Raw genomic sequence first — 26481 nt, forward strand, 5'->3', positions numbered from 1 at the left:
ATATAAAATGCATTTATTATATTCTCTCAGAGGAGTTCAAGATCGTTGCAAGACCCATGGTATGGGAATACGGTTGAATATTGGAATAAAAAAGAAACTATTTAAGATATGAATTGACTAGAATTTGATAATATCAAGATTTGACTAGGACAACGGGAACAATGATGAGATGGGATCAGGAAATTGACATGGAAGTGCAGAGAAAGTGATGAAGGATAAAATAATCATTTTCCGCCTTTTAGTTTTTTATGTTGGTCTCGTTCTGATGATGATTCTGGAGGTTCACATTCAAATGACATTAACATTGAATCTGAAAAAAAATATTATCTTTAAAATGTCTGTATTTTAATTAAAGCAATCAAACCTTTTTCTCCAGAGACTGATGTAATCAGTAAATATTGTAAAACTTGTGGATTCTTTTCAAATGTACAAACAGTTGATTTCCATTGAATGACATCTCTTAACTGCTCAGCCAATTGATTAAATGCCATAAAATTGAGATGAGCATTTGGAAGAATTCTTGGATGACCGTGATAGATTAAGAATAAATCTTTGAGTAGAAGAACAAAAAATGGTATCACAATTTTTTGTTGATTTCCTCTTGCACTATCGGCTCTCCATTGAGCAGCTTTGATTGTTGCTCGGTAGCTCAAGAAATTTCCAGATGGATCCAGTTGGTGTTGAAGGATTTCAAGTTTAGCTTTTTCCACTCGACACCACTGTAAATCAACAGTTTTTTGTAAATAGGAAACTGGATGTAATAGTTTTGTTCGCCGATTCCATAACAATGGTGAACACTAATAGTAAGAGTTGCCAATTTTTGAATTAAAAAAAATCAAATTGGATTGCGCCGTGATATTCAGTCCTTTCAATTTATTAGTTTTTTAAACTTACAGTTTTCTTTAACCTGCTGACTGCAGGAAGAGATAATCCAGCAACAATAGCCATCATTGAATTAAAATTTCCAATTTCACAGCATTCTTTGGCAATATCAATCATAAACTCAAAGACAGCAACTCGATTCCTGCATAATATTTTTTATTTTCTCTTTTTCGTTCAAATGCAAACCTTTTCTTTGTCTGTTTCAAAACTTCAATTGCTGCAAATGCAGATAACCTATTAAACCATTCAATATAAAATGATATTGAGCTTATCGTTCCTTCTTTATTTTTCGAGTGTCTTCCGATTTCTGATAAAGGATCCGATGCGAGGCTCTGTACAATTTCATCAACTCCAACCATACTGAATCGTTCCATTTCAATATGCGTCAATTGTTGGGCGACTGTCTTTGCGTCATTACACAAAACAAATAATCCCGTCTGAAATAATACAAAAACTGTGTTTTGGTTTAATTAAAACTCATGACAACTCACCATACTATCAGATTGTTCTGGGAGATTTGTGTTTTCTGACAGAGCTTTTTGAAGATTTGCAACTGCTTTCTCATACCGATCCAATTTATTTAGCTGAAATATATATACAAGTATATGGATGTTCACCTCTGGACAAAGTTTTATCAATTTGAATATTTGCAAAAAGCAGTCAAGATTTGGAAAAACTTTTGTCAGCTTTTTGTCATTATGGTGTTCATGATAAACTACAGCTAGTGAAGAAGTTTTGCTCGAAATCCATATTTTAAAACGTAGTTTCAATTTTCGAAGCAGATCTGCATTTTTCTCATTTATGTAAAACATAAGTTTCGAGGCATATACGTATTTTCATTTCAATTTCCGATTCAAGCTCACTTTCAGACAATCTGAAATTTCTCTCGGCCCTGGATTTGAAGCAAAACTTCCTGACCAGTGGTAATTTATCATGGCCGAGCATTTTTTGGTAACTTACCGATGATCTTAATGTTGACTGGAGTTCTGTTGTTTTTTGTTGATAAGTCTTATCCACTGCACATAATCGTAGTAATTCATTTAGTCTGAACATACTTTATTATCGAACATTCCATTTCAATAATTTCATACCTTGTCCTCATATATTCAGTTTTAAAATCATACGGTATATTTGTTGCCCATTCACTGCACAGTCTCAAGATATGTGCGAACATTCTCCCTCTGCCTTCCTTCGCGAAATTGTGTGAGTCGGCATTTTGAGCGAACATGCAATACTGAAAAAAAAAACACTCCGTTGGGACATAGATGCAAAAAGAGAAAGTAGCGGATCAAAACGAAGAAAAAAAAAACAATTTGAGCTGACAAATGTGAGAGATTGTCTGTGTCCAAGAGAGGGTGGAACTCCTCTGGGATAAATATACGAACCTGGACTATTTTTTGCATCAATTCGTGTGGAGAGATAAAAGTTCGAATATTTACAAGCAATGAAAAGATATATGATTCATCTGGACAGAAATCTCTTGTTGGAACAAGTCGTCGAATAAGTGCATCTCGACTACCTGATAATACAGCTCCAGTGTTATCAAGTACCAGATCCTGGAAAAAATCCACGTTTTTCAGAGGTTTTCAGACGATCTTTTACTAGACATTATTAGTTCAAGATTGCGAGATATTTGTTTGTTCCTTATGGCAATATTGCTTTCAAATCTCACCAATTTGTAATAAATAAAATGAAATCAGAAAAAATTGTTTCTTTTGATAAAAATTTTATGATTTTTTCCCGATTGAAATTTTAGCTCGACCAACTCAAGATTTTACCCAATTTGAAATAAAAAGATTGTTTCTATAGTTTTTTCTGAACATTTTATTTTAAGTTTCAGTTTTCTCTGCGAAATACCTCAAATTAATAACCACACAATGTTTAGTTTTTTGGAGTGTATTATAAATATTTAAAAAATAAAGAAAACTTACATTCTGTTCAAAAGTATCACTTTTATGAGTATCCAATCGAACAGCGCTGACCTGCTGTGTCAACGAAATCATGCCTGTTTGAGACTGCGAAGATGTCAGTATTGCAGCCTAAAAATGAATAAGAATTATTGGCGAAATGTTTGTTCAAGTTGTAAATATTGATAGTAGCCCCAACTGCCTACATGTTTTCAATATTTGTATATGGGAATGGGAGCACGTAGATGAATAAAGGTGGGGGAAAAGTGTGAAAAACGATAAGAACTGACGGTTTGACTTTTAGAACTTTATGCTTTAACGGTCAAAAAGGAATTTAACTTTGAGATAAGAAACTAAATTTAGAATGACCGTAACAGGATGAAAGTCAAATAAATTTTTAGAATACGAAGACGATAGCAATAAAATGCGCGAGAAAACAAAAAAAAAATAAAATGCGCGAGAAAAAAAAAAAAAAAGCGGAGTCATGGTTGTCGAGTTGAAAGGCGTCAAACATTTTGCTCCAACTTTTGACATATTTCTCGTGTCAAGAAGAAGGGGAAAATGAGTTGAAGAGGAGAAAAGGAGCACAACAACATGCTGCTCTTCACTCCGACAATAGATGTTGAATTAGTTAGACGAGTGGGGGGAGGACATCCAAAATGAAATTCTCAAACTTTTTTTCTGAATATTCCTAACGCTTTTTTAAGAAGAGTTATGTATAGATTGTTACAGTTGGTTTTTATGAGGGGAAAATAAATATTTTCGTTATCAGTTTGGTTGCTGCTCTCACATGCTGCTTTTTTCCGTGTTGGACTGTAAAAAAATGAAAGTCACGAGGAAAAAGAAGACCGCATTTAAAATATAAATTGTTCATGTTTTCTTGAAGGAAATGCAAAAAAATGTTTGAATAATTTTGAAATTATACTGTAGCAATGCATAAATTACTTATATGATCCTAAAATGAAGAAATAACATGGTAAAACTTTTTAAAATGGTTTGAAAATTTTTATATTTACAGTCAGTGGCAATGAATCAGTTTTCATCTATCATAATTTTATAAGTCGACTAGAAGATTGGGGTTTTAAACATTTTTAAAAAATTAAAACATTTTGTTTCGATTATTTCTATTTAAACAATGAAGGGCTTCAAAAATGCAGCAACACTAAACAATCTCTCAAAAAAACGAAATTTGTCTACTTTTTGCAATTTTTGGCCGTTCGCAAAAACTTGGACTCAAAAATTTGAAAACTCTGAAGCATTAGAGTAGAATATTTAATTTTTTTAAACCATTCTCATTATATTCTGTCAAAAACCCATTCTGACCACTTTTGAAATGATTTGAGGTTCCTTTGTAGAATAATAACGAATCTATTATAATATCTCGAGGGTGTCCAGTTGCGAAACTACTTGCTAATTAATTTTGGAAATGAAAGAACAAAAAGGCAGAAGGACGTCATAAATAGTACATGAGAATGGGTAAGAGAGACAAGAAGTCAGATGAAAAAGACAAAAACAACGGTAAACGACAACAAAAGAGGAGACATGGATGGATTATGGCAGCACACAGCGGGAGATCCGGCACATAAGACGAGGATTCGATAACGATCAGAAGAAGGATAGGAAAGGCAGGCAGAAAAAGAAAGATATGTCATAAATTGTGTTCCACTGGAGCTCCCGATTTCTTTCTATTTGTGTAGACTATCCAATTGGTAGATGTGTCAAAATTAGCTCCAAGTTTTTCTAATCAGTCAATCATTTGATCTAATTTTTTAAAATTTGTCATGTGATAACTCTAACCAGTCATGCATTTTTAGAAAATTTCAGAAATGGTTTGGATGCTTTCAGGCTTAGAAACTTTAAAGGTGTAGGTCTATCGTCAGTGGAAAAATTGTTTAATATGTATCAAAGATATCAATATCAAGATATCAAGAAGGAGTGATGGAAATTCAATCTTCAAATGTCAAAACTTTGGAAGTGGACCAAAAAAAAATCCCAAATTTTGTACTTCAAGTTCGGTTTAATTAGAATATTTGAAAATTTCGAACCTGTACCAATTCTCAAAATTACTCAAAAAGCATATTTTTGGAAAACTTAGAAATTTACCAAAATTGTAACTAAAAAAGTTGAAAAACCAGAACATTTTTGGAGATTTTCCATTATTGGTCATCTGTAGTAGGAAATTTTTATCTTCAAAAACAACCAACATATGAGCTGATATAAGAAAAAAGTCGGATTAGAAGAAGGCACAAATTTACAGAATAAAAACTTTCCTGGAAGGTGCTTTCATAGCTTAACTAGGATCAGTACTTTGAAATCAAAAAAAGTTTAAAAAAAGATAAACTTCAAAAACCAAAGGAAACGACAAAAGAGAGAACGGATTCAGACTTCCTTTCCAAACGGACTCCTAATTGGGATAAAATGTTGCCTGTTAATGGATAAATGTAGTCGAAGAAAGAAATGAAAGGAAAAGGAAGGCAACTATTACATTGTCTGCTCAAGAAATACTGACATTTGAATTTAAACTTGAAATACAACACACGTAACATGGCAACTTGAATGGACCTACTAATGTAAAATAAAAGTTGTTTTTGGAAATATTTTCGAAAACTGAATTAGTAAAATGAGACAACTGAAATATTAACCTAACCGAGGCATTTAACTATTCAAAGAACGCGGCAAGGTGAGGTTCTTGTTTTTGCGCACCGAAAGGTGATGTTTGTGTGCTCCGTGAGCCTGATTAACGAATTGAGAAAATAGCGGGAGAAAAGGACATTGAGAGAGAGAGAGAGACAGGAAGCAGGAAAAGAAGACGTGTTTGCCAATGTATTTGGAACAAGAAATGACCAGGACAAGACATTTGCTCGTTGATTAAATGAAATATTGAACTTTCGATTTTAATTTATCTACGGAATTTCAGTTTACACAATTTCCAGGATATTGAGGCTTCATCCTGACTAGGAAATGAGTATTGAACGTGTTTTGACAGGTCCAAAACATGTCAGGAAGAAACGAGAAAATTCGCTTTGAAATTGTAGCAGGATGTAAAGAATGGTTGAAACTGGTCCCAAGATTTTGAAATTTCAAAAAAAATCTAATTGATGAAAAAGTTTCGGTAAATTGGCAAAGTTTCCAGAAAAGTAAAATTTTCTAGTAATTCAAAAAAAATTAATTTTATAAATTAATATAAAAACATAGTAGCCACTTTTTCCCTTACCAATTTCCGAAATTATGATAGATGAAAACTGGGGTTTCAGAAATGAAAAAAAAAACAATTAAAAAATTTCTAGTGTTTACTCTACCGTTTACAAAAAATGAACCAATAATCGAATGATTTTCGAACATTTAAATATCAAGACAAAAGATTAAAGTTGAAAATGTTTTTTTGCTTTTCCTAAGGCATTCTAAGACATTGATCATTTTCTCATTCACTAAGCATAGGTGCAAAAAAGATCTTTTCCACATTTTCTTTCCTCTTCTTAAGGAAAGTGCAGAACACAACGGAAATCAGAGAAGAGTGTCCTCCAGTTTTCCGAGAATTCATTCTCAAAACAATTTTTGTGTTGTAGAACTCATTCAATCAAAGAATCAAAGAAAAAAGTATTAAATATGTGGAAACCAGAGAGTTTAGAGACGAACTAGTAGAAATATAAGCATGTATGCATATATCTAGGCACTTCAGACCACTCTCACCCCCAAAGAGGGTGTCAATTCGAGAGAGGTGTCAGGCTGGTAGAGACATATCAAATATTGACAAAAACGGAAATGCAGAAATGGACCACAAAGTTGGATCATGGAGAAGGTGTTGCTTCAGGTACATCAAAAATCCTTATCGAGACGCGTTTTCCTTTGAGACATATATAAATTGTATCTTTGAAAATACATCACCATACAGAAAACTATCAGAGAATATTAAAATACATGGTTTTCCAGCTGAAAGAAAAACGGTTAAATCATCAAATTCGATTTGAAAAAATTTCAAAAAAATTATCAAAAATTTACAAAAAAAAATCCAGATGAAAATACAAAGCTTTTATCAAAAAATAATTCTTACGAAAAAAATTCAAATTGATTTTTAAAAAACTCAAATTGATTGTAAAACCCCTTCCGATGCTTCTATCAGGTTGTCCCATAAGTTTTTGTACTTTTTTTCAAATATTTTTCGAAAACTTCTAGAAAGTTTTAAAATTTTTTCATCGTAGGTCGTGTCAAGGTCGGGTCGTCCCCTTTCAGAAAAGATTCATTTCATCCATTTCTACTTTGCCACGATGACAATCATCAAACTTGAACGTCGAGACGTTAGATTGCTTCTTCTTTATGAATTTCGTCTTGGTCATTCAGCAATGGAAGCGGAACGAAACATATGCGGTGCGATGGGTGAGGGAGCACTCTCTTATAATACAGCAAAGAGTTGGTTTCAAAAGTTAAAGAACGGCGACTTCAGTCTCGAAGAAATAGAACGTTCTGGGCGACCGGTAGAGTTAAATGAAGAAGACCTAGTGAAGCTGGTGGAGGAAGAGCCTCGTCTTAGTCTTCGTGAAATGGAAGAGAAGCTTGAGTGTTGTCATAGCACAATTGCACGTCACTTGGGTCGCCTTGGTTTTACTTCAAAACTTGGAACTTGGGTGCCTCATGAACTTTCGGCATCACAGAAGCTCACTCGGGTCAACGTTTGTACTCAACTTCTAACTTTTCGTCGAAAGTTCGATTGGCTGAACAATCTGGTTACTGGAGATGAGAAGTGGGTGCTCTATGTTAACCATTCCAGAAAACGTCAATGGCTTCCGATCGGTGAGAAAGGAATACCGACGCCAAAGCCTGATCTTCACCCAAAAAAGATTATGATCTGTGTCTGGTGGGGTGTTCAAGGACCCGTGCACTGGGAATTGTTGCCAACTAATAAAACTATCACTGCTGATTACTATTGTGCCCAATTGGACCGAGTTGCAGAAAAGACCAACGGAAAATATGAAAAACTATATTTTCTTCACGATAATGCTAGGCCTCATGTCGCCAAGAAGACTTTCCAAAAGCTGCAAGATCTTGGTTGGACTGTTTTACCGCATCCACCATATTCTCCAGATCTTGCACCAACCGACTACCATTTGTTCTTGTCTCTCAGTGACTACATGCGCGACAAGCAATTCGACGACGAAGAGCATCTCAAAACTGAACTCTCCACTTTCTTCTCATCGCGTTCGCCGGATTTCTTCTCCCGTGGCATCATGATGTTACCTAGTAAATGGCAACAAGTGGTGGACACTAATGGTGAATACTTGTGTGAATAGTACTACTTGTCGCTTGAGAGAAATAAATTTTTTTCAAAAAAAAAATAGTACAAAAACTTATGGGACAACCTGATAGTAATCAACAAAAAAGATTAGTAGTTGCCATTAGAAATGTTTCTGACATTAACGTTGTGAGTTGACTTGAATACAAGGATTAACTAAATTCAGAACATATTGACGTGACTAGAAGAATGGCCCAGGCTGACCACACGAGGATAGTTTGAGTGAACAGGCGGTAAATAAAGAAATAGGAGCCGACAAAAGTGAAGTGAGATCATCTTGAGCTATTGTTCAAAACTATCAAAAACGTTGAAAAGTTGAATGAGTGAAGCATTTGAATGAAGCAAATATTTGTTTAATTGGGTTGCTGCATCTGGTGTCTTTTCCACACTTCATAGTCAAACAGGACCAGAATACTTAATCCGATCTTAGAGACTCTCTCATTCACACAAAACTTTATTCCACATCCTTCTGTTCTCAGTTTTATTTTGTTTTAATGCTAAACGTTTTATGACATTGAAATTGGAGATGAAAATGAGACAGGTCTTCATTTTCTGCAGCTTTCTCCAAATATTTTGAAGTTAAATTTGTTTTTTACAATTAGAATATTTGAACAATTATAATTTTTGATACCATTCCAAAAATGACGTTTGGTAGAATTAATTCACACAAATTTTACTTTTTGAGTAAAAATAAGCACTTTGCTGAATCTGAGTCGAATTTCAGATATCAGAGATTTTTACTAAATTAATTTTAATTGTTAGGAAAACAGAATAGTGCTTAAATATAAGGTTATGCGTGTCTCTAAAAATTGAAAATCATTGAATTCTTATGTTTCGAAATGGTATTAGAAAGAGTGACATATGGAATGACATCAAAAGACGTTCCGGTATATTTACGCCTGTTTGATATGGATCATCGCTTTTTATTGATGACAGATGGTATAGTGTAATATGAACCAAATTATGTAAGTCAAGACATTCTGGAATTTTCAGTTCTAACATCGGTACAATACCTTATTTAATTTGTAAAAAAGAGTGCAGATTCCCTTGTTACACATTTTCCTACAATCTATCTTTTAAAAATTGTATAAGATCAAACACTTTCCTATATTTTTTCAACTTGTTTTATTGTTTTGGAAACAAAACATAATCACAAAATCTCTCATCAAGACTAAAAAAATTCTTAAATCTTTATTGTGGCGGTTCAAAAGTTTGGAAATATACAGGAATCAACAGAATACGCGTAATGTACCATGCAATAATAGATTTGATAATTCCCCTTTATCTTAAATTGTGGGTATTTTTTAAAAGTCTCAGTAAAAAATGTTGTCTTCTAGGGCCGCAACATGAAAATTTAGTACTGCACCTTTAAACGCACTTTCTCAGAAGAACAATGTTCACCGTATAAGGATTAGTTTGAAACAGCGAAAATATTTTAAAACTATATTAAAGCATTTATGAATTTTTCTAAACATTCCGAACATACCTGTTTATTGAGAATAATAAAAATAGAAGAAGGAATAGGAGGTAATGCATGTTTCATTCGAAAACCCTCTTTTCAATTGTTCATAAGTACAGGTGTCTGTCAAAAGTATTCGAATACAGCGTCACGACCATCACACCACTGTCCAACCGCAATACGGTAATTATCGGTGTAGGTCCGTTGTGTGTACAACGTGTCTTTTCATTCAAAGATTGCCGTCAGAAATGGGCAAAATGTGTTTGAGAGGTGCGATTAGTCACTGATGGACAACTGCACATTCATCACTCAAAACGAAAAATCCGAGCAAAAATGAGCAGGATGAGGAGGAAGAAGAGGTCAATGTCGTGAGAATTTGTTTAACTTTTTTTTGTTTTGGCTGCTAGTTTTTTATTCAAAGGAAACTGCAGCAAAAAAATCTTTGCTTACTGTAATTCAATTGACCGAGTTAATTATAGGTGAAGTATCACCAGTGCGGAAAATGTTTTTGAGATAATCGATCAAAACATGCTTTTTTAGTTCAACAATTTAGTTCAAATTTTTAGCGATGCTCGAAATAACTCAAAAATACCAATTGTTTTTTTTTGGAATTGGATATTCAGTCAGTAACTTTAGACAAAATCCCCACTTACAGCACTTCCAAGTTTTATGAAAGTTTCAAAAAAAAACAAAAGAAATGAACTGCTTTCATGAATTAAGTTTTACGGTTTCTAGTTATTCATTTAAAAGTGCAATTAACATGAATTAATTAATATTCCAAAAAGGTTTTTTTGAAACCGACTTCTCTGAAGGAACTTATTTGAATTTGTATTAGGTCTCCAAATAAGTTCCGGGTCAAAAATCATAACTTTGTTCGCTGCGTATCGATTTTTGTGAAACTTTGGGAATTTATGTTATCAACCATGATCTTTCATTTGACAATAATCACAAAATTTTTGACCACCCCAAGTGTCCTAACTCGGAGCCAATTTTTTCAGGCAATTTTCTGATCTCGCTTCTTTTCAGCTTTGAATTGAGGTTTGTGTGCGGATTTTGCTTTGTTTAGAATACATTATTAGAAAACAAAAAAAGTTTGGAAAAAAATCCGTCCAAAAATTTTTTTTTTGGCTGGTCGTCAAAAAATCTTCAAAAAAATTTTTGTCGAAAATTCTAGATTTTTCCTACAAAAATGATGTAACCATGTGTAAACTATAAAAACCTTAAGGTTCAAAAAGGGTTCATGGTGTTCTTACCTGTTTTTCTAGAATAAACCTGATCAAAGCAGGCATTTCAGGCATAGAAGGCACCCGAATCGTCATGACTGGTTAGAAATTAGAATAATGACAAAAGAATGAATTTGAGTTTTGAAATTGGAGTCATAGCTTCCGTTGAATGAAGAAAGAAGCGACATTGCAAAAACGTAAACAAAGAGAGAAGGGGTGCTACGCGGGCGTGTATGAATTCAACACAGAATGATTGCTGGTTATAATTGAATCCATGATCCTCACTTTTTCTATCATTATTCGGAACACACAAATTGGAAAAGAATTCATCAAAAATGGAGCAATTTTAGAAGGATTTGACCTTGATAAACAATGAAAGTAACTGACCCGTCGAGGAAGAGTGTTGTACCCTCGTGCTGATTGAGTTGAGAGCATTGGTTGACTTGTTGAGTTCTGAAAACAAAGATTATGGTTTGAATAGAAAGGTTTTGTGTGAAATTTCAAGTTTAAATTGTCACCAGAAGATAAATACCGTATTTCCTCTGCACCAGAGTATCTCATTTTGACAGCTCATATCTCGGCTAATTTCAATACCTCACAAATTAATATTTTGCTTGTTGTCATTTTTTTGAGAACCCGAAAAATAACCTATATATAAGCTGCTAAAGTTTAGCAATGAGAAGTAAAGATATTAGGGGAAACACGGTAGCTTTTAGAATTTAATGATTGACTTTATTGTACATACTTTTGGAGTTTTTTAAATTTGAAGGAAAACAACTTCTGATAGGAATACAAAATAAAAAATTAGATTGACATGAAAACTGGACCTTTCGTTGCTTAAATAGTTATATTAGTACTTTGTTTGAGCACTTAGAAAATTTTAGAAATATTAACACAGCTCTACCAAACAGACTTGGAAATATTGTTTAGTAAAGCCTATACTGTATACTGTATACTGTAAAGCCTATATTGAATGTAATGCATTTATGTATATAACAGGAGCTAATATTTTCGAATTATTTCTGTTTATAAACATGTGGCTAATAAGCTGTGATTCCATTTTCAGTTGTCAAAGTTTGTTTTCAATAATTATTTTGAAAACAATTTTAAATGAAAATAAGTGGAGCGTGAAACAGTAAAAAAATGCTCGTCGATCAAATACGCCGACAATTAAATGTGATAAGATAAGATAATGATAATCATGTTAGTTCATTACACTATTAATTAGCGTCTCAAAATGGATGAATGATCGAACACCATGGAAGGAATAAATTTAATAAATTATCTGAAATAAATCTGAAAAAAAACATTAAGATTGTTTTTAAAAAGAGATTAGTAAGGACAATAGACTTTAATAGACAATCACATCATTCTGTGTGTTTTGTGGTCAAATGAACCGATATAAATGAAAAGGTTCTAAGAAATCTGGAGCAAGGCACCAAAATCTAGAAGCTCGAATGTCTCTACGACGTGCCAGCCACTCGTATTAGTGCACGGTTCGACGATTTGAAACAATTGAGAAAGAAAAAAGGAGAACTAAAATTTACCTTCCTTGTTGTTTCTTTTGTTACTTTCCAAAACTCAACATATTGTTATTCTCGGAAAAAATGGTTAATGTGATAATAATAATTTTCTCTAAGAAAGCTTGACCAAAAATTGAAAAATTGAAAAAAGGGGCATTTTCAGAGGATCTTATGCTTTTGAATAGTACAATTTCAAACAAAGAAATTAACTTGACAAACACCAAACTTGATAATTAAAAATTGCTGAACGCTGGAAATTGTTGAAAATTTGCTGATCGACAAATTTCGGTTGCCGTAATATTCGATTTGAGCAATTTTCAACAGGTTCACTATTTCTTTAGGAAAGTTCTAAAAGTTTCATACTGTTTTTTAATAGATTTTGCGGATTTTAAAAAATGTCTCCGGTTACAGTAATCCATCATAGCATTTCATAGTTCCCTGTAGCTACAGTAATCTAAAACAATTTCAGAAAAACTGAATATGAAATAATTCATTGAAATTAATGTGAAATATTCGACAGTGTGAAACATAAAGCCATGGAAAAGAAAAAAGACACCTGCTCGGAATTAGATTGATCTCGTCTCGTGGTGAATTGAAAGAGGACAACCGCAATCAAAATTTATGGGATTCTTGTCGCTTTCTCTAAGTCTCTTTTCGATAGATTCATGATTGCGGGAACAGAAAAAAAATAGAAATGAAAGGAAATGCGAGGTGCGAAACAAGTGATTCTTCTATCCGTCTCTGGTCTTCTGAAGGTCTAAATGTCACTGTATCCACTTTACACTTCTTCTTTTTTCATTTCATCTACTAGTCTGTCACCACCAACTGTGTGTGTTTTGTTGAGATGATATAAGTGATGCAAGGTGGTCTTTCTTTTGTAAAAATTACAGTTTCTATCAATCAAGATATATTGGTTATGACGGATATTGACATTGGGAGGAAAATGATAGAAAATAAACGGATTGTTCCAGATTAAAAATCAAGATTTGGTTATTCTATTGACTCAATTATTAAATAAATTATAAAATTATGTCTGCATATGGTCCAGGGATATACGGAAAATTCTTTGACAAACTCACAAATCTGCTAATTTCAGTTCGAAAATTATAGTTTTATCACACTTTTCAAAAAAATTAATACATATGAACATGTAGAAAATGTTTGTTCATCCTTAAAATAATATTAAATTTTGTTTTAAAAGTTTGAAAAAACCCGAAAAAATATAATTTCATTGGAAGATTGAAAGTGCTTGAAACAAATACCGAAAAATTTTTTTTTGGCGTGAGGTACTTTTAGAACTTTTCAGCAAAAATAAACAACATTATCAGATGTAACAAAAATATTTTTACATGACTTCTTTATTTAAAGTGAGTCATAATTGGAGTATCATACTGAAAACAATTGATTCGTAAGTTTGCCAAAAAGATTATCAGTATAACCCTGAGACAGTGGGTAAGTCTAAAGTTTTGCTGAAGTTAACACCAGACGCAGCGTTGATAGATTTGTGGGCAGCTAACATTTCCAAAAATGTTTCAGAAATTGCAAAAAGCCTGAAGTTACTAAAACAAAGAATTTTAAAATTATTCAAATGGTTTCTGAAGAAAAAACACTTATTGGGCAACATATCCTTTAAAAAAGGCAAGTGAAACTATTTTCAGATAAATTTTTGCAATCAATGCAGCTGCCAATTGAATATATTCAAATGGAGTTTAAGAAATTCAATTGGCAATTTGAGTCATAACGATATTTCATGCATTCTCGATTTCAGATTTTTCTATCACAGTTGGGAAATATTTTTTGAGGTTGAAGATAAATGCGTAGACTATTAAGACTAGAACTTCAGAAATCATGCAATTTTGTATTGAATACTAACACTTCAAATCGATTATATCCAGTATAAACTTTACTTTTTTATTAGCGCCAGGCAATATCATTATCTTTCTCACCAGTAATTTTTTTAAAAATTATTTCTTTCTAATTTTTCATTGAATTCTCAAATTTAGACCATCTTTCCAGATCTCATGACTATGCAATCAAAGTTTATCGAATGAAAAAGCAGAATTTATACTCCCTTTTACTCTCAAATAGAATGTAAAAAAATATCCAATTTCCAGTAATATGTTTAACTACGTTTTCTACTTTTCAGATTTATGATTATTGCAGAATCATTGAATGCAACTTCCATTGACCCTATTCTATGTAGTTGAGATGAATACGTCTAAATTGAAAAAAAAAAGATTTTTGGATGTAATTGACAAAACTAACTGATTAAAAAAAGTCATGTATAGCTATTATTTTTCAGTCAGATCTAGAAATTTGAGCTTGAAGTTTTATATTAATAGTTTACGACATTTTGTTTTCTTTATTTGTTTCTTTGAAAGTGATTGTAAATTAACTTTGTATGCGATTCAAAGCGGAAAGTAGTGGTTTTTATTTTGAAATCTGTAATGTTTAGATTTTTGAAAATGTTCTATCAACGTTTTGGTAAAATACCAAATTTTCAAAACTTTGGTTTTTCAAAAATATAGAGCGCATCTATGAATCCCTACAATGTTTAGATACAAATATTTGAGAGATTATTAAAATAGTAGAGGACTTTTTGGTCAACTTGATCAAATTATGATAAGTAAAAAGAGATATTGTCATTTTTAACTATACATTTTTTAATTGAAAGGATTAATAATATTTGGATTTTTGCAGTGGGTTCAAACAATTTCCGTATTGTAAATACTGCAACTTTAATTTTAAATTTATGATTATACTTTGGTTTTCATTACCAATTATGAAAATCTCTATTTTAAGAATCATAAAATCACGTGCTTCATTTCATTTTCCAAATCTATATTTGACTGCAAACTTATTTTCACCTGTCTCTTCGTCATTTAATTTTTCCTATAAACTCACTGGTAATATCAGTTTTCCATTATTGTTCTCAGTAGCTCCATCAACTTCCAACGTCGTCGGTTTTGTCTTGCATCCATTTGGATTCGAACTTCTTGCTCTTTTTCGTCGCATCGGAGACCACGGCTGAAAATGATTTCTGATACGGTTAGTTGTTACATTTTTATTTTTTCATTGTTTCAAGCACAAGGCTTCTCCTCTCTGACAGGAAGAGACCTATAATGTATGCGCGGGGGAAGTGGTGGAGAAACAAAATGGAATATTATGAAAAGAACGGAGGGGGCGAGAATGATTATCATAACGGGCAGAAAAGAGAAAAATGAAAACGGGGCACTGTCGCTTTGCCCACACTTTCTTTTATTGTTTCTGATCAACGACCCTCAATATGGGATTATTGGTAAGTGCCACGTGGATTAAAATAATGGTTCAGTGATTTCCTCGATCTCATCAATTATGAGGTCAATCGGGCGAGCATGAGTTTTTGCAATTCTAGGAATAAAGGTTATTGAGTAAAATAAGAAATGTGCAAGTTTTTGTGTCTTACAAAATTATTATATTAACTTTCAATCTACTCATCCTGGTTTCTCTCGGAATATAGCAAAATCTAAATGATTAATATAAGAAATTAAGTTGTTCGAAAATCCAACAAATTTCCGAATTATCTCATATTTATTTATACACTGTAATTCATATAGCTTTCAGCTCACATGCCAACTGAGTGTTTTCCTATTAACTCAATATTTTATGTAGACATCAGTCACAGTTAGGTCTAAATGTTTAAAACTATGTATCACCTGTGTATTTTAGAAGTTTTGAAGTTTTGGTAAAATTTTAGATTTCATGAATCACTTGGAAATTCGGAATTAACGATTTCAGCTGTTAATTGTTTTATGAACTCAATGCTTTGTAGAATTTCCAAAATGACGTTCTGAAGTTGAGAAATAAAATTCTGAAGTTTTATGAGACTGCAATGAACGCAGTGAACGTGGTCGTCAAAAATTCAAGTCCTTGTGTGAGATTAGCAGCTTCAGAGTATGCGGCAAATCTTGAAACTGACTGTGCCCGGCAACCTTATTCATCAGTGTTATCTTGTAGGAAATTTTAGAAACTTAGAAACTGACGGAATAAACAAAATAGCTTTCTGCTTAATTTTTGCATAATCACCTCAAATAACTTGCGGAGCTCTTCAATGAATTTTTTTTTTTTAAAACTTTGTATGTTTTAATATACACTCATTTGTTTTAGTCAACTTTTGGAAAAAAATGTGCAACATGTTTAGTAAAATTGCCGAGCCCGGCTTATTACGGCGAAATCGGCAAATGCAGAAAACCTGTTGCACACTCCTGTTCTACTATTCAAATTTTCTCGGGTATACATCCACTTCTAGATCACGCTTTAAAAATCTCAATCGATCTGTCGTTTTGTTCCATTCAGTCCTCTGACTCTTCCCGTCCTACACTTTCTTCCTTTCCCGTTTCAATTTTATGATGCATCCATTTTTTCCTATTTTCTCTCTTTTTTGTGCTTTCTATCGCTCACAAGCCTACTACTAGTACCCTTGACTACGACATCACTTCTGACATTTTCCTTCTGTTTCTACTTTTCCCCCATCTTTTTTCACTATTCTGGAATCTTTTTGTCGCCAATCAACAAACCGACTCAAAAGCTGGAATAGAATACCCTCTTCTACGTTACTCGCCCTCTCAATCTATGTCCCCTTTCGTGTCAAGCAATTAGAGTAAAACCCGTTAGACCAGGAATTTTTGCACCTTGCTCCTAAGAATTTCACCTTCACTATTTTTCTTCTTTTTGTCTATGTCATGAATTTTCCGCCTACACATTGTTTTTTTTTAATATATTTCCTTTTATTTTGGAAAACCAGGCATCCCAATGGGGTCAATTAGTGGTACGAGACTTGTATCTAAATAGGAATAAAATAATAAACTACCGGCAAAAATTGAAAACAAAGACAAAATCTGATGTTTTCATTCATTCAATTTTCATATTATTTTTGTAATTTTCTTACTGTTTCATGTAGTTTAGAAATTGCGGGTTCAATTTTGATATTGGTGGATTTTTCTTGTAGACTTTAAAAATGTTTGAATCATGAGAGAGATTCAATTCAGAACAATTTTGTAAAATTCGGAAAAAAACGACTGAAATTTGAGCTTTCAACGTGTTGTAATGGACACCACTAATAGATTTTGACACATTCCGTTTTATTTTTGGACTCTCAAAAATTTTCATCCATTTATTTTTTCTAGAAAAATCTTTTTCTTTAAACACTTGTGTTTTGAATCATTCTAGGACTCCTTTAAAAAAAATTATTGCTCTAATGTCCTTTAGCAAATAAAATAACTTCCGGTTCTTTCAAAACTTGTCTGAATCCAATCGTCACCTATTTATCAAACTTTCAATAAAAGTTTAAATGGAATAAAACGAACAGAATGATGTGGGAACTAACAAAAAAAAATCAAAAAGAGCATACAACTAAAACAATTTTTTGATTGAAAATGCATATGTGCATACATATTGGACTTGGCATCATAAAGCAGACAACACAAATAAGGAAACATCAAGAATGTATGTTTTTTGAATTTTTTGTTGTATCAGTACAATTCAATCAAAAGTTATCAGCACTAAAAAGTAATGCAATTGGAGTAATGTTGGGAAACATGATTGAACCGAATTTCTGACGATCGTTCCGGTGCCTGTTTAGATTGAAAAAGAGTATCTACAACCAAATAGATAACCATGAAAAGGTACACCCTAAAATAATAACAATGTCCTCAACCTCTCAAAACATTCTTGATTTTATAAATTTTAAAAAATATTCAAAGATAAATTTTCAGATTTTTTTGGTGTCCTCTCCAACAAACAAGTGTATGATTCAAACACTTGAGCCAGACAGCACCAACACGTTCATAAATCATCCCATTCAGAGACTTTTTCACTTACGTTGCTCAAAATTTAGTCTTTCTACTTTAGCAGCTTACCTTTTCAATCATACATATTCTCATTTCTTCTTTATTCTCATTTAAACGACTACTCATTCCAGAATATTGTTTTAGGAAAGAGCGTCAATTTCGACAAGGCCTTTAGTTTAATAGTGAACTCTTTAGACTGCTTTTAATGATTTTTTTGCTTGAAATCTCAAATATTGATGTCCTATAGTTCAAAGATTTTTTTCTCCTACTCAGAAGGTGTTTTCTCTCTTTTTGCCCCCACATCCTTCATTATTAGCTCAATCGGTTCCCTCGTATTTCTTAAGATTCTCGATCAGGCCAAACATTTTTCAAGAATCGAATCTTCCCGAGTGTCACTTCCTTATTTTGCAAATAATGTTTTTTTTTCTACTTAAGAGATTTTTTCAAAATACTCCCAACTTTTAAACCAAATTCTAATGATTTAAAACGTAAATAATTACGACGTAACTTCTAAATTAATAAACGAAAAGATGATACTGGAAATTATTTAATAATAACTACAAATTAAAGCAAATCACATTTGAATTAAAAATGAGAACCAAAACGGGGCCAGAGTAGGGTCATGTACTAATTTTATTAGTTTGTTGAATGTACTCCAAAAGTAGAAAAAACAACTCATTTTATCGCCTATAACATCGTAAATCATAGGAAACAAGTGACACGAAACATTGCGTTCGAAAGAGGAAAAAGCAAGACTCGGTCATTTACCCAAGAGCACAGATATTTTCGACAGAATTTAAAAAATCACAAATCTATTCTTTTCAATTGCTGAGTCAAGTAACTTGTATTCATTCTAAAAATACTTTAAATGCACTTTTTGATCGAAAATCTGATGAAACAGAGAGTTAGATGTTGTCTAGACAGTCTCTAGTGACAAAAAAGTCCCAAAAGAATTAAATAATAAATTTGGGAAGATTTCATTATTGAATATTACTTCATGCTTTTTCATTTAATTCGAGTTACGTCAGATTCCAAGTATGGAATTTGAAAAGTACTATCAGTTAGTTGTCATAGCACACACTTTTCACAAAATTTCAAAAGTGTTAAAACAAGACACTTTTTCTCAATAAAAGAAACACGGTGAGAGTATCCTTGATTTCGTTCCTGGTAGATTCAAAATGTTGGGATTTTTATTGGTTTTTTGAAATGTTTATTACACTAATTCAGAGAAAATTTTCTAAATTTGTTTTTTTCTTTAAAAATTCTCAATCTTTACTATGAAAAACAAATCATTTAGATTTTCAAAAATTTTTTGACTCTATATTTCTCGCTCGTCGTTCGCGACTCCGCCTCATTAACGCAACATTACTCGCTTTCGAGTCCAGTCATAAATAATAAGCTTCATCATTATCAACATGCTTTTATTACTCTTTTCATTACCCTTGATAGTTTTGCTCATCCCCATTTTTTTTCAATTTCAAAGTGAAATATAGTAGGCTAGACTAGAAAACAAACAAAACAAAACGATAGTTTTGAAAACATTACGTAGATATTTAGAGAGGATGTAGATGCTTATAAAAGAATTCAGAAGGTGAGAAAAAGTAATTTGAGGTGACATTCCTTTTAAAAAATTTGGGAGCACCTTTCAGTTGTATCGAAAAAATACCAACGAAATTCCTAGCGGTTTTCTGCAAAACTCTTCGAGCCGATTCATTTTCTATAACTTTCAAAGTAGTTCGGAATTTTTAATAGTACTAAAATGTCCAAATATATGTTTTAATTTTTTAATTGTTTTTTTACAGTCACAGCGCAAAAAGGTGAGAAATGTCATTTTCCACCTACCATAATTTTGGAAATCGACCGAAAATGTTGTCCACGAGTTATATAGTGCGTATTCAAACTTTATAGGTCTACGAACCCACAACAGTGCTCAAAATTATATTTTTGGAAAACTTGGGAAATTGGAATATAATAATTATTATTGCTAAATCTCCACTGTCCTTTAATGTCATTAAGTCGCCTCGTCCTCATTTTTGGTGATTTAACTAATTATTTAATTGAAATTAAGAAAGTGCAGCAAAAAAGAGAAAATCAAGTGTACTTTAAAGTTAAAAATATTAGAGTATACGTTTTTGAAGAAACATATTGCCATGTCATAACCCTTATAAGTCTAGTATTTAGTATCAGCTCAAATTAGTTAAAGTTTAGTAGAATTCCGTATTAAAGCTTGGACTATTCCACAGCAGAAACTATCTCCTTTTTGCATAAAAAACTACTTTCCGTTTTGAAATAATCAAATATTCGTCGAAGTAGTTGAAATTTCATCCCATCCGATCTTCGTGCTCTACCTCATTCTGCTGATTTTCAAAATTTCGAAATTCTCTGGCATCTTCTATTTATTCGCATTCTATCCAACGTCACTATGCTCCGATTAGATCTAATCCCGTCACATTGTTCAACAATTTTGAGGTTAGGTGAACAAATTGAAAATTCACATCAAAGAAGAAAGGTTCGCTATTTTATATTAAAAATCAAGGAAACAGTAATATATTTGTTTGTCTTATTTCTTATTGCTTCATCAATCAGAGACCATCCCAATTGCTTCTCATTCCACCCTCGTAAACGTAAACATCCTTTTTTTCCTTCATCTTAATCTCGCTCAGTTTCCATTTTTGGAGAACAAGATTTTTAAGAGGATTTCAGAAAAAAAAAGACGAAAGTTCGTCATTTTTCTCCTTCTTCTTTACCAATATCACCATTCACTTAAATTTTCAATTGGAGTAGCATACACGAGATCACACGCAACTTCTTCCTCATCCTCTCCTTTTTCCACTCAATCCATTCGAGCCGGATTTAGTGAGGGCATGAAGGAGAATCATCACGCTAAGAAGGCAAAGTTCTGTGACCCAGAAAAGAACTTTTGAAAAGCTTCCGATCGAAATGAGCACTTCTCTCTCTTTTCTGGATCCAATTCTCCACCCATCATTACACCATTTGACAACTCTCAATTCAACAAAATACACACTCACACAGAAGCATACAAATTTAATTTGAAAAATGAAAAATGTCCGTTTGATTCTCGCCTTTTTTTGTCATATTTTATTCGCATGTTTTGCAACAAAACATTACAAAAAAGAAACAATTTCATTATGACGTCTAGAGCTTTGGCACTTTGAAATAATTATTCGATTACTTATAATTCTAAATGATCACTTTTTGATTTTAGATAATCAACTACTTTTCACAAAACTAGTTTGTGGAACACATTGAAAAAATCACCGATTTTCCTAATTTCTCTACGTGACTTAGGATTTATAAGTATGTAGTTTAATACACAGTTGATATTTAGCCAAATTTACATAACTCCTTTCTCGATTTGATGCACACTTTTTTGCGGAAAGAAACAGATTTCATTCTCGAACCAATGTTCTTCTTCAAATATACTACTTGATTTATTTTTTGAAAATTAAACAATTATGATATTGTTCCTTAAATGATTATGGACGCCACAAAAAACTAATTTGGAAAGTAAACTTCTTGCAATTTTCCGAGTCTTATCGGAAATTTGTTATAAATTTTTAGTGATATTCTACGATAATGATTATATTTTTCTTTGATATATATATTTCAAAAATGATAGTACTCCTAAACGTTTTGGACACTGGCACACTTCTTAGAATCAATTTTCTGAAAATTCAAATGAACTATATTTTAAGAAAACAACAAATCTTAATATTTATAAAATCAGGCTACTAACAAACACTCACTAGAGGACAATTTGATCTTTACTCCTAAAATTAATGAATTACTAATTCAACTTTTTAGTCTATCATTAAATTAAAAAAAGTATCAACACTCAATTTACCTCCCTCTTCTCATTAAAAAAACTTCCTTCATCCGCCTCTTCGTTCTCATAAATCGAGATATTCATAAATGTGAATGAATGAGAAAAGCAGTGTCTTTGAATAAATTTAAATAACTTATCAAATACATTTACGTCCTTATTCAGAAATTTTTCGTTACAGAAGCATCTGACAGCAAGTACCACTGCTGAAAAAGAGGCAAAAAGAGCAAAAAGGGAGTCGAAGAAGCAGAAGGAGAAGAATCAGAAAGCGGCTGAAAAGTCGAACAACGCTCCGGACGGAATGACCAATACTGGACGGAGAACTTCTTCAGTTACTGCACAAATATCGAGACAAGCAAGGTATGTAAAGCTACTAGATATAAATAAATTTTTAAAATAGCCATGTTAATCATTTCAAAGTGCTGATTGTAGACCTTTGACAATTTTTATGGTTTCTCAAAAAGTCTAAATTATCCAAATACCTGGCAAATTGCCTAAACTTGTTTTGCGTTTTTTATCTGATTTCATCGTGTTTAATTTATAAATATACTCTGTTTCACCCATTTTACGTATATATTATCGCGAATGCACCATAATGATAATGTTAAAAGTGCTGAAAAAACATGCTGAAAAAACCAAAATTCGTTGAAAAGATTTTCTCACTATCAGAAGCTATACTTTAAGTTTTAGAACAAACACGAATTTTGATAAAACAGAAAAAAAACAAGAAAATATTCAAAGTCAACCAGTTAAAATCCTTCAGAATTTTAACTTTTGGCAATTTTAAATACATAAATGAAATAAAATCTAGATAATGAAAACTGCCTACATATCTTCGAAAAAGGAAATAAAGATTTTTCATTCCAAGAAAGGCTCCGCCAAAAAAATGCACGAAAGGGGAAATGAGAAGCGCAAAAAAAGCGTTATTCTTTGTTCAAGTGCTCCTTTTCCAATTTCATTGCAAAAACTGATTCCTCAATTTTTCCACCCAAAAATAATGGAAAAAGTGTTGCAGACGCTTCTCAACAGCCATCGCACCGACACTCACCAAAATTGAAGCAGTTCACATTCTACAGAAATTAGATGAAGTTCGAGTGAAAATGAATGATGTGGCACAGGTTTGTTGAATGAAATAGAAAACTGGAAGAAAATGAAAAGAATTAATTTGTTCTGTTTTGTGTTCTGCAAAAAACCAGATATTAGAACAAGCAAGAGGACGGGACTGGATGGAGAATAATGACAGAGAATTAGATGAAGAAAAAAGAAAAGTTTCAACGGAAATTAGAACCAAATCCCTTAGATTAAATGTTTTAAAGACTTCAGTAAATTCCAATTTTTTCAGCTACAAGGAGCAATTGAACACTATGTGCTTCGAAACTCTGCACAGTTTGATCCTGTCGAATTGGATATTATCAACAAAGAAGGTTACAGAATCATGCAAGGTTAGAAGATAATCATAAAAACTATTTTAAAAAATTCAATTTTCCAGCAAGTGTCTATCCAGATGAGATAATTCTTCAAGAAGGCAGTAAAAAAATCTGTGAAATTACGTTAATCGACACTGAAGACACAAGTAGCATGCTTAAAATCAAGCATCCGGTTTCTGGAATGACAGTCTATGAACTTCGTGAACTCGGTGGAACCATTCTCATTCAAACAAACACTGATGAATTGAAAGGGTGAGATTCTAATAATGACTATTCTCATAAATTTTACCAACTTTAGGGCTCGAGTTATGACACAGACATCTGGATTGAGCAGTTTATTTTTAAACTGTGGTTGTGCATTTAGCAAAGAAACGTGGTCAGTGCTGACACAAGACAAGATTATGGCAAATGTTCGACCGAATCGTTCATTTTGGTCAGAGAATGAGATTAAGGTATGTTTCTTGAAACAGTAAATTAAATTATACCGTTTACAAAATTAATAATTAAATTAAACTTTTACTTACTGCTGATTCAGAATTTTTTAAAGCATTTTTAGCACTTAACTGTTTTAATCATATTTGCAACAAATATTTGAAGAGAGTGTAATTATTTTTAGATTTTTGGATCATACCATGTAGGTTTTTTAACTTGAATATAGTTGCATCTCTAGAACAAAAACTTTTACATTATAGTGTGACACGAAACCAATTTTGATCCTACCAATTTACTATTCAGTTACATACTTCAAAATTTGAAATATTTTCGAATAGGTATTTCAAAGCAATTTCCATATAAAAACCACACCAGCTTCTCTACAAACTTTTAATTTGATTTTGAGATTTTGGTTATTTTAGAAAATTTTCAAGTTTTACAAAACGCTGTTAGGGTCTTCAAAAAGGAAAAACAGAATGGTTTTATGATTAATTCTGAAAAATTGCAGATTCAATGGGATCCGAACTGTGAAAACGAACTTCGTCTAATCTCTCTCGTATTTGGAATTGGACAAATGGTTAGAGTGGCTTTTCCTCAATTATTCCACATTGTCAAAGAATTCCGCCAACGAAATCAATAATTAAATCCCTTCCTATCACGGTTAATTTCTCAAATATCATTCGTTTTTTCCTTTTTATGAAGCAGTTGTGCCAAGAAGATTTTTGTATGTATATTTTATCAACTGAAAGTCATCATATATTCTCGGGAGCTTTCTTTTTTTATCCATATAGTCTCTGATTTACCCAAAAGTATCTAAGATCAAAGTGCCTTTCTCAAAAAATTCTTCAACAATTTCAATCAGCGCAAATATTCAAATATTCTCCAATCATAATTTCAACAAAACGCAATCATTTTCTCATTATTTTGTAAAAATTTCGGGGATTCTTCATTTTTAATTGTATGTCACCAAATCTTCATTCTTAAATAAATAATTTGTGATTTGATCAGCATTTAGTTAATCTCGCCAGGAAACGGTATTTGATCTCAACACGAACGAAAAGTTTTAAATTAAAAAAAACCAACTACTGTACTGTACTTCAATTTTTATAGGCGCACACTCCATGTTGATAGCTTTCATAGAAAATTTTTAGTTTTGTCGAGACGAAGTTTTTTGGCTTTAAAAAAATTTTAATGTACTGCACAATTATGGATCTGAGTAGTAGAAAAGCTCCATTAAATAACTGACCTGATGCCAAAACTGAGTGACAGAAGACTTCATATGATTCAGCGGAAAAATCTGTAAAAGATGAAAAATTGGGGGGGGAGGAATTGAGGACGAAATAGACCGGAAATAACATGAATGACAATGCAGAAAATAGGCGACAACGGAAGATTCAAAATGACCAGAAAAGGGAGCAATTAGTAGAAGAATAGAAGGGAAAGAGCTAAAGAGAAAAAAAAGAAGAAGAAGAGCAAGTTCGAAAAAGGGACAGACGGATAAGATGGGGGGATCCCGTACACTAATCGTATTTCAAATGAGACTCCGAACGAATTCAATTTAAAGAGTTTGGAACAATGGGAAAGTGGGGAACATGGTGGTCAAATTATTCTTCTTATTTCAAAAACTATTTTGGCAACAAACAAGGGTGTTGGTGATTTCTTGGTGGAAATATGTATGCTTCTTTTTCTCCCTATCTTTCCATTTTAGTACGAAACCCCTTTGAGTTGTTTGTCATCATGTATCATTGGTGTTTTGAGAATGATGAACCTTCAATAATTTCTGAATTCGTATGATTTCATTCTAATATTTAATTAGTGTGCGACAGGAGTTGAAGAAAAATTCGATGTGCGGCAGAATGTTGACAATACTTGTTAGCGAATTCACAGTTTGCGTCTAAAATTGGAAAGAATTCAATGTTCAATAGAAACTTTAACAGTGTGTGTCAGAAAATTGACAATATGAGTCTGAAAGTAGACGAAAAAATAAAGAGGTTAATGTACGACAGAAAGTTGGAAATGTAGTCAATTGTGGTTCTTTTTGAAATAAAATCCCCATTGGTCTTATATTTTGAAAACTTTAATTTTGAAAGCTGGGATGTGAGTTGATTTTTCGAATTTTCCCGGCACTTGTACACAAAAGTTCCCAAAAGTTTATACATTCTGTATTATCCAAAAAGTTGTTTGATTATTAAAGTAAATTCGTATGATCTACAAAAACATCTAATGTATCAAAAAAGTATATAAAAGTGCAGCTATATTCGGCAACTGGTGGTCTTCTCTCTTTTTTCGTCGTCAGTTCTCCCACGAGACTTTAGAAATGCGACAGGAAATGCTCATCGAGCCAATCTCAGTAAGGCCAGTGAAAGGGTGTCATCCTCTGCTTTCACCACCCAAAAATGACAACACACAACTCGAATTACGAGCTCATGAGATTTCTAAAATGTTTCGTTTCTCTTGGGAGACTTGTTATTCGAGTTTTAAAAAATAGTCTCGATTATATTTGCGACCCACTTTTTTCCAATTTAAGAAAAAAAAATAGTTTCCAAAGAAAAGAGGTAGTAAATTGTACTGATGACCTTCACAATCGTCAACTCTAACTGATGGAACCTTCTTCCAAATGCATAATTCTTTCGTGGCCACATCGGATGGTGCCAGCTATTGAAAAATTC

At 32.4% G+C, this 26481-nt stretch overlaps 2 protein-coding genes and 6 non-coding genes across 12 annotated transcripts; 5 read left to right on the forward strand and 3 right to left on the reverse strand.

Moving 5' to 3' along the window:
• On the reverse strand, nucleotides 1-25091 carry R05G6.10 (the record flags this gene model as incomplete). 5 transcript variants are annotated; one of them, NM_001307272.4, is made up of 12 exons in its annotated part: nucleotides 14-310; nucleotides 365-719; nucleotides 895-1024; nucleotides 1069-1319; nucleotides 1374-1466; nucleotides 1843-1927; nucleotides 1974-2116; nucleotides 2268-2438; nucleotides 2814-2921; nucleotides 11146-11211; nucleotides 15186-15308; nucleotides 25059-25091. In NM_001307272.4, 12 exons carry the CDS (start codon nucleotides 25089-25091, stop codon nucleotides 225-227), a joined length of 1644 nt encoding a protein of 547 aa, NP_001294201.1. The 5 variants fall into 5 exon arrangements, with proteins under 5 accessions (NP_501217.2, NP_001294201.1, NP_001294202.1 ...); NM_001307273.3 differs by lacking the exon at nucleotides 25059-25091 and having other exon boundaries at nucleotides 225-310; nucleotides 15186-15296; NM_001307274.3 differs by lacking the exons at nucleotides 15186-15308; nucleotides 25059-25091 and having other exon boundaries at nucleotides 225-310; nucleotides 11146-11193.
• 21ur-10300 lies at nucleotides 11827-11847 on the reverse strand. Its single transcript, NR_056207.1, has one exon.
• On the forward strand, nucleotides 13215-13235 carry 21ur-10338. Its single transcript, NR_056208.1, has one exon.
• On the forward strand, nucleotides 15216-24816 carry R05G6.1 (Phospholipid scramblase). The gene is made up of 7 exons (NM_068818.4): nucleotides 15216-15329; nucleotides 22135-22313; nucleotides 22969-23071; nucleotides 23296-23395; nucleotides 23443-23632; nucleotides 23679-23832; nucleotides 24321-24816. The coding sequence occupies exons 2-7, from the start codon at nucleotides 22255-22257 to the stop codon at nucleotides 24450-24452; spliced, it is 738 nt and encodes a 245-aa protein (NP_501219.2). The 5' UTR covers nucleotides 15216-15329; nucleotides 22135-22254; the 3' UTR covers nucleotides 24453-24816.
• On the forward strand, nucleotides 17253-17273 carry 21ur-9631. The gene has a single exon (NR_056209.1).
• R05G6.20 lies at nucleotides 20900-21043 on the reverse strand. Its single transcript, NR_056210.1, has one exon. It is a non-coding gene; the product is annotated as an Unclassified non-coding RNA R05G6.20 (non-coding RNA).
• R05G6.19 lies at nucleotides 21331-21480 on the forward strand. Its single transcript, NR_056211.1, has one exon. It is a non-coding gene; the product is annotated as an Unclassified non-coding RNA R05G6.19 (non-coding RNA).
• Nucleotides 22550-22570, forward strand: 21ur-10108. The gene has a single exon (NR_056212.1).
• Nucleotides 25092-26481: the final 1390 nt, after the last annotated feature.

Source organism: Caenorhabditis elegans, chromosome IV (assembly GCF_000002985.6).
Source record: "Caenorhabditis elegans chromosome IV".
Lineage (NCBI taxonomy): Eukaryota > Metazoa > Nematoda > Chromadorea > Rhabditida > Rhabditidae > Caenorhabditis > Caenorhabditis elegans.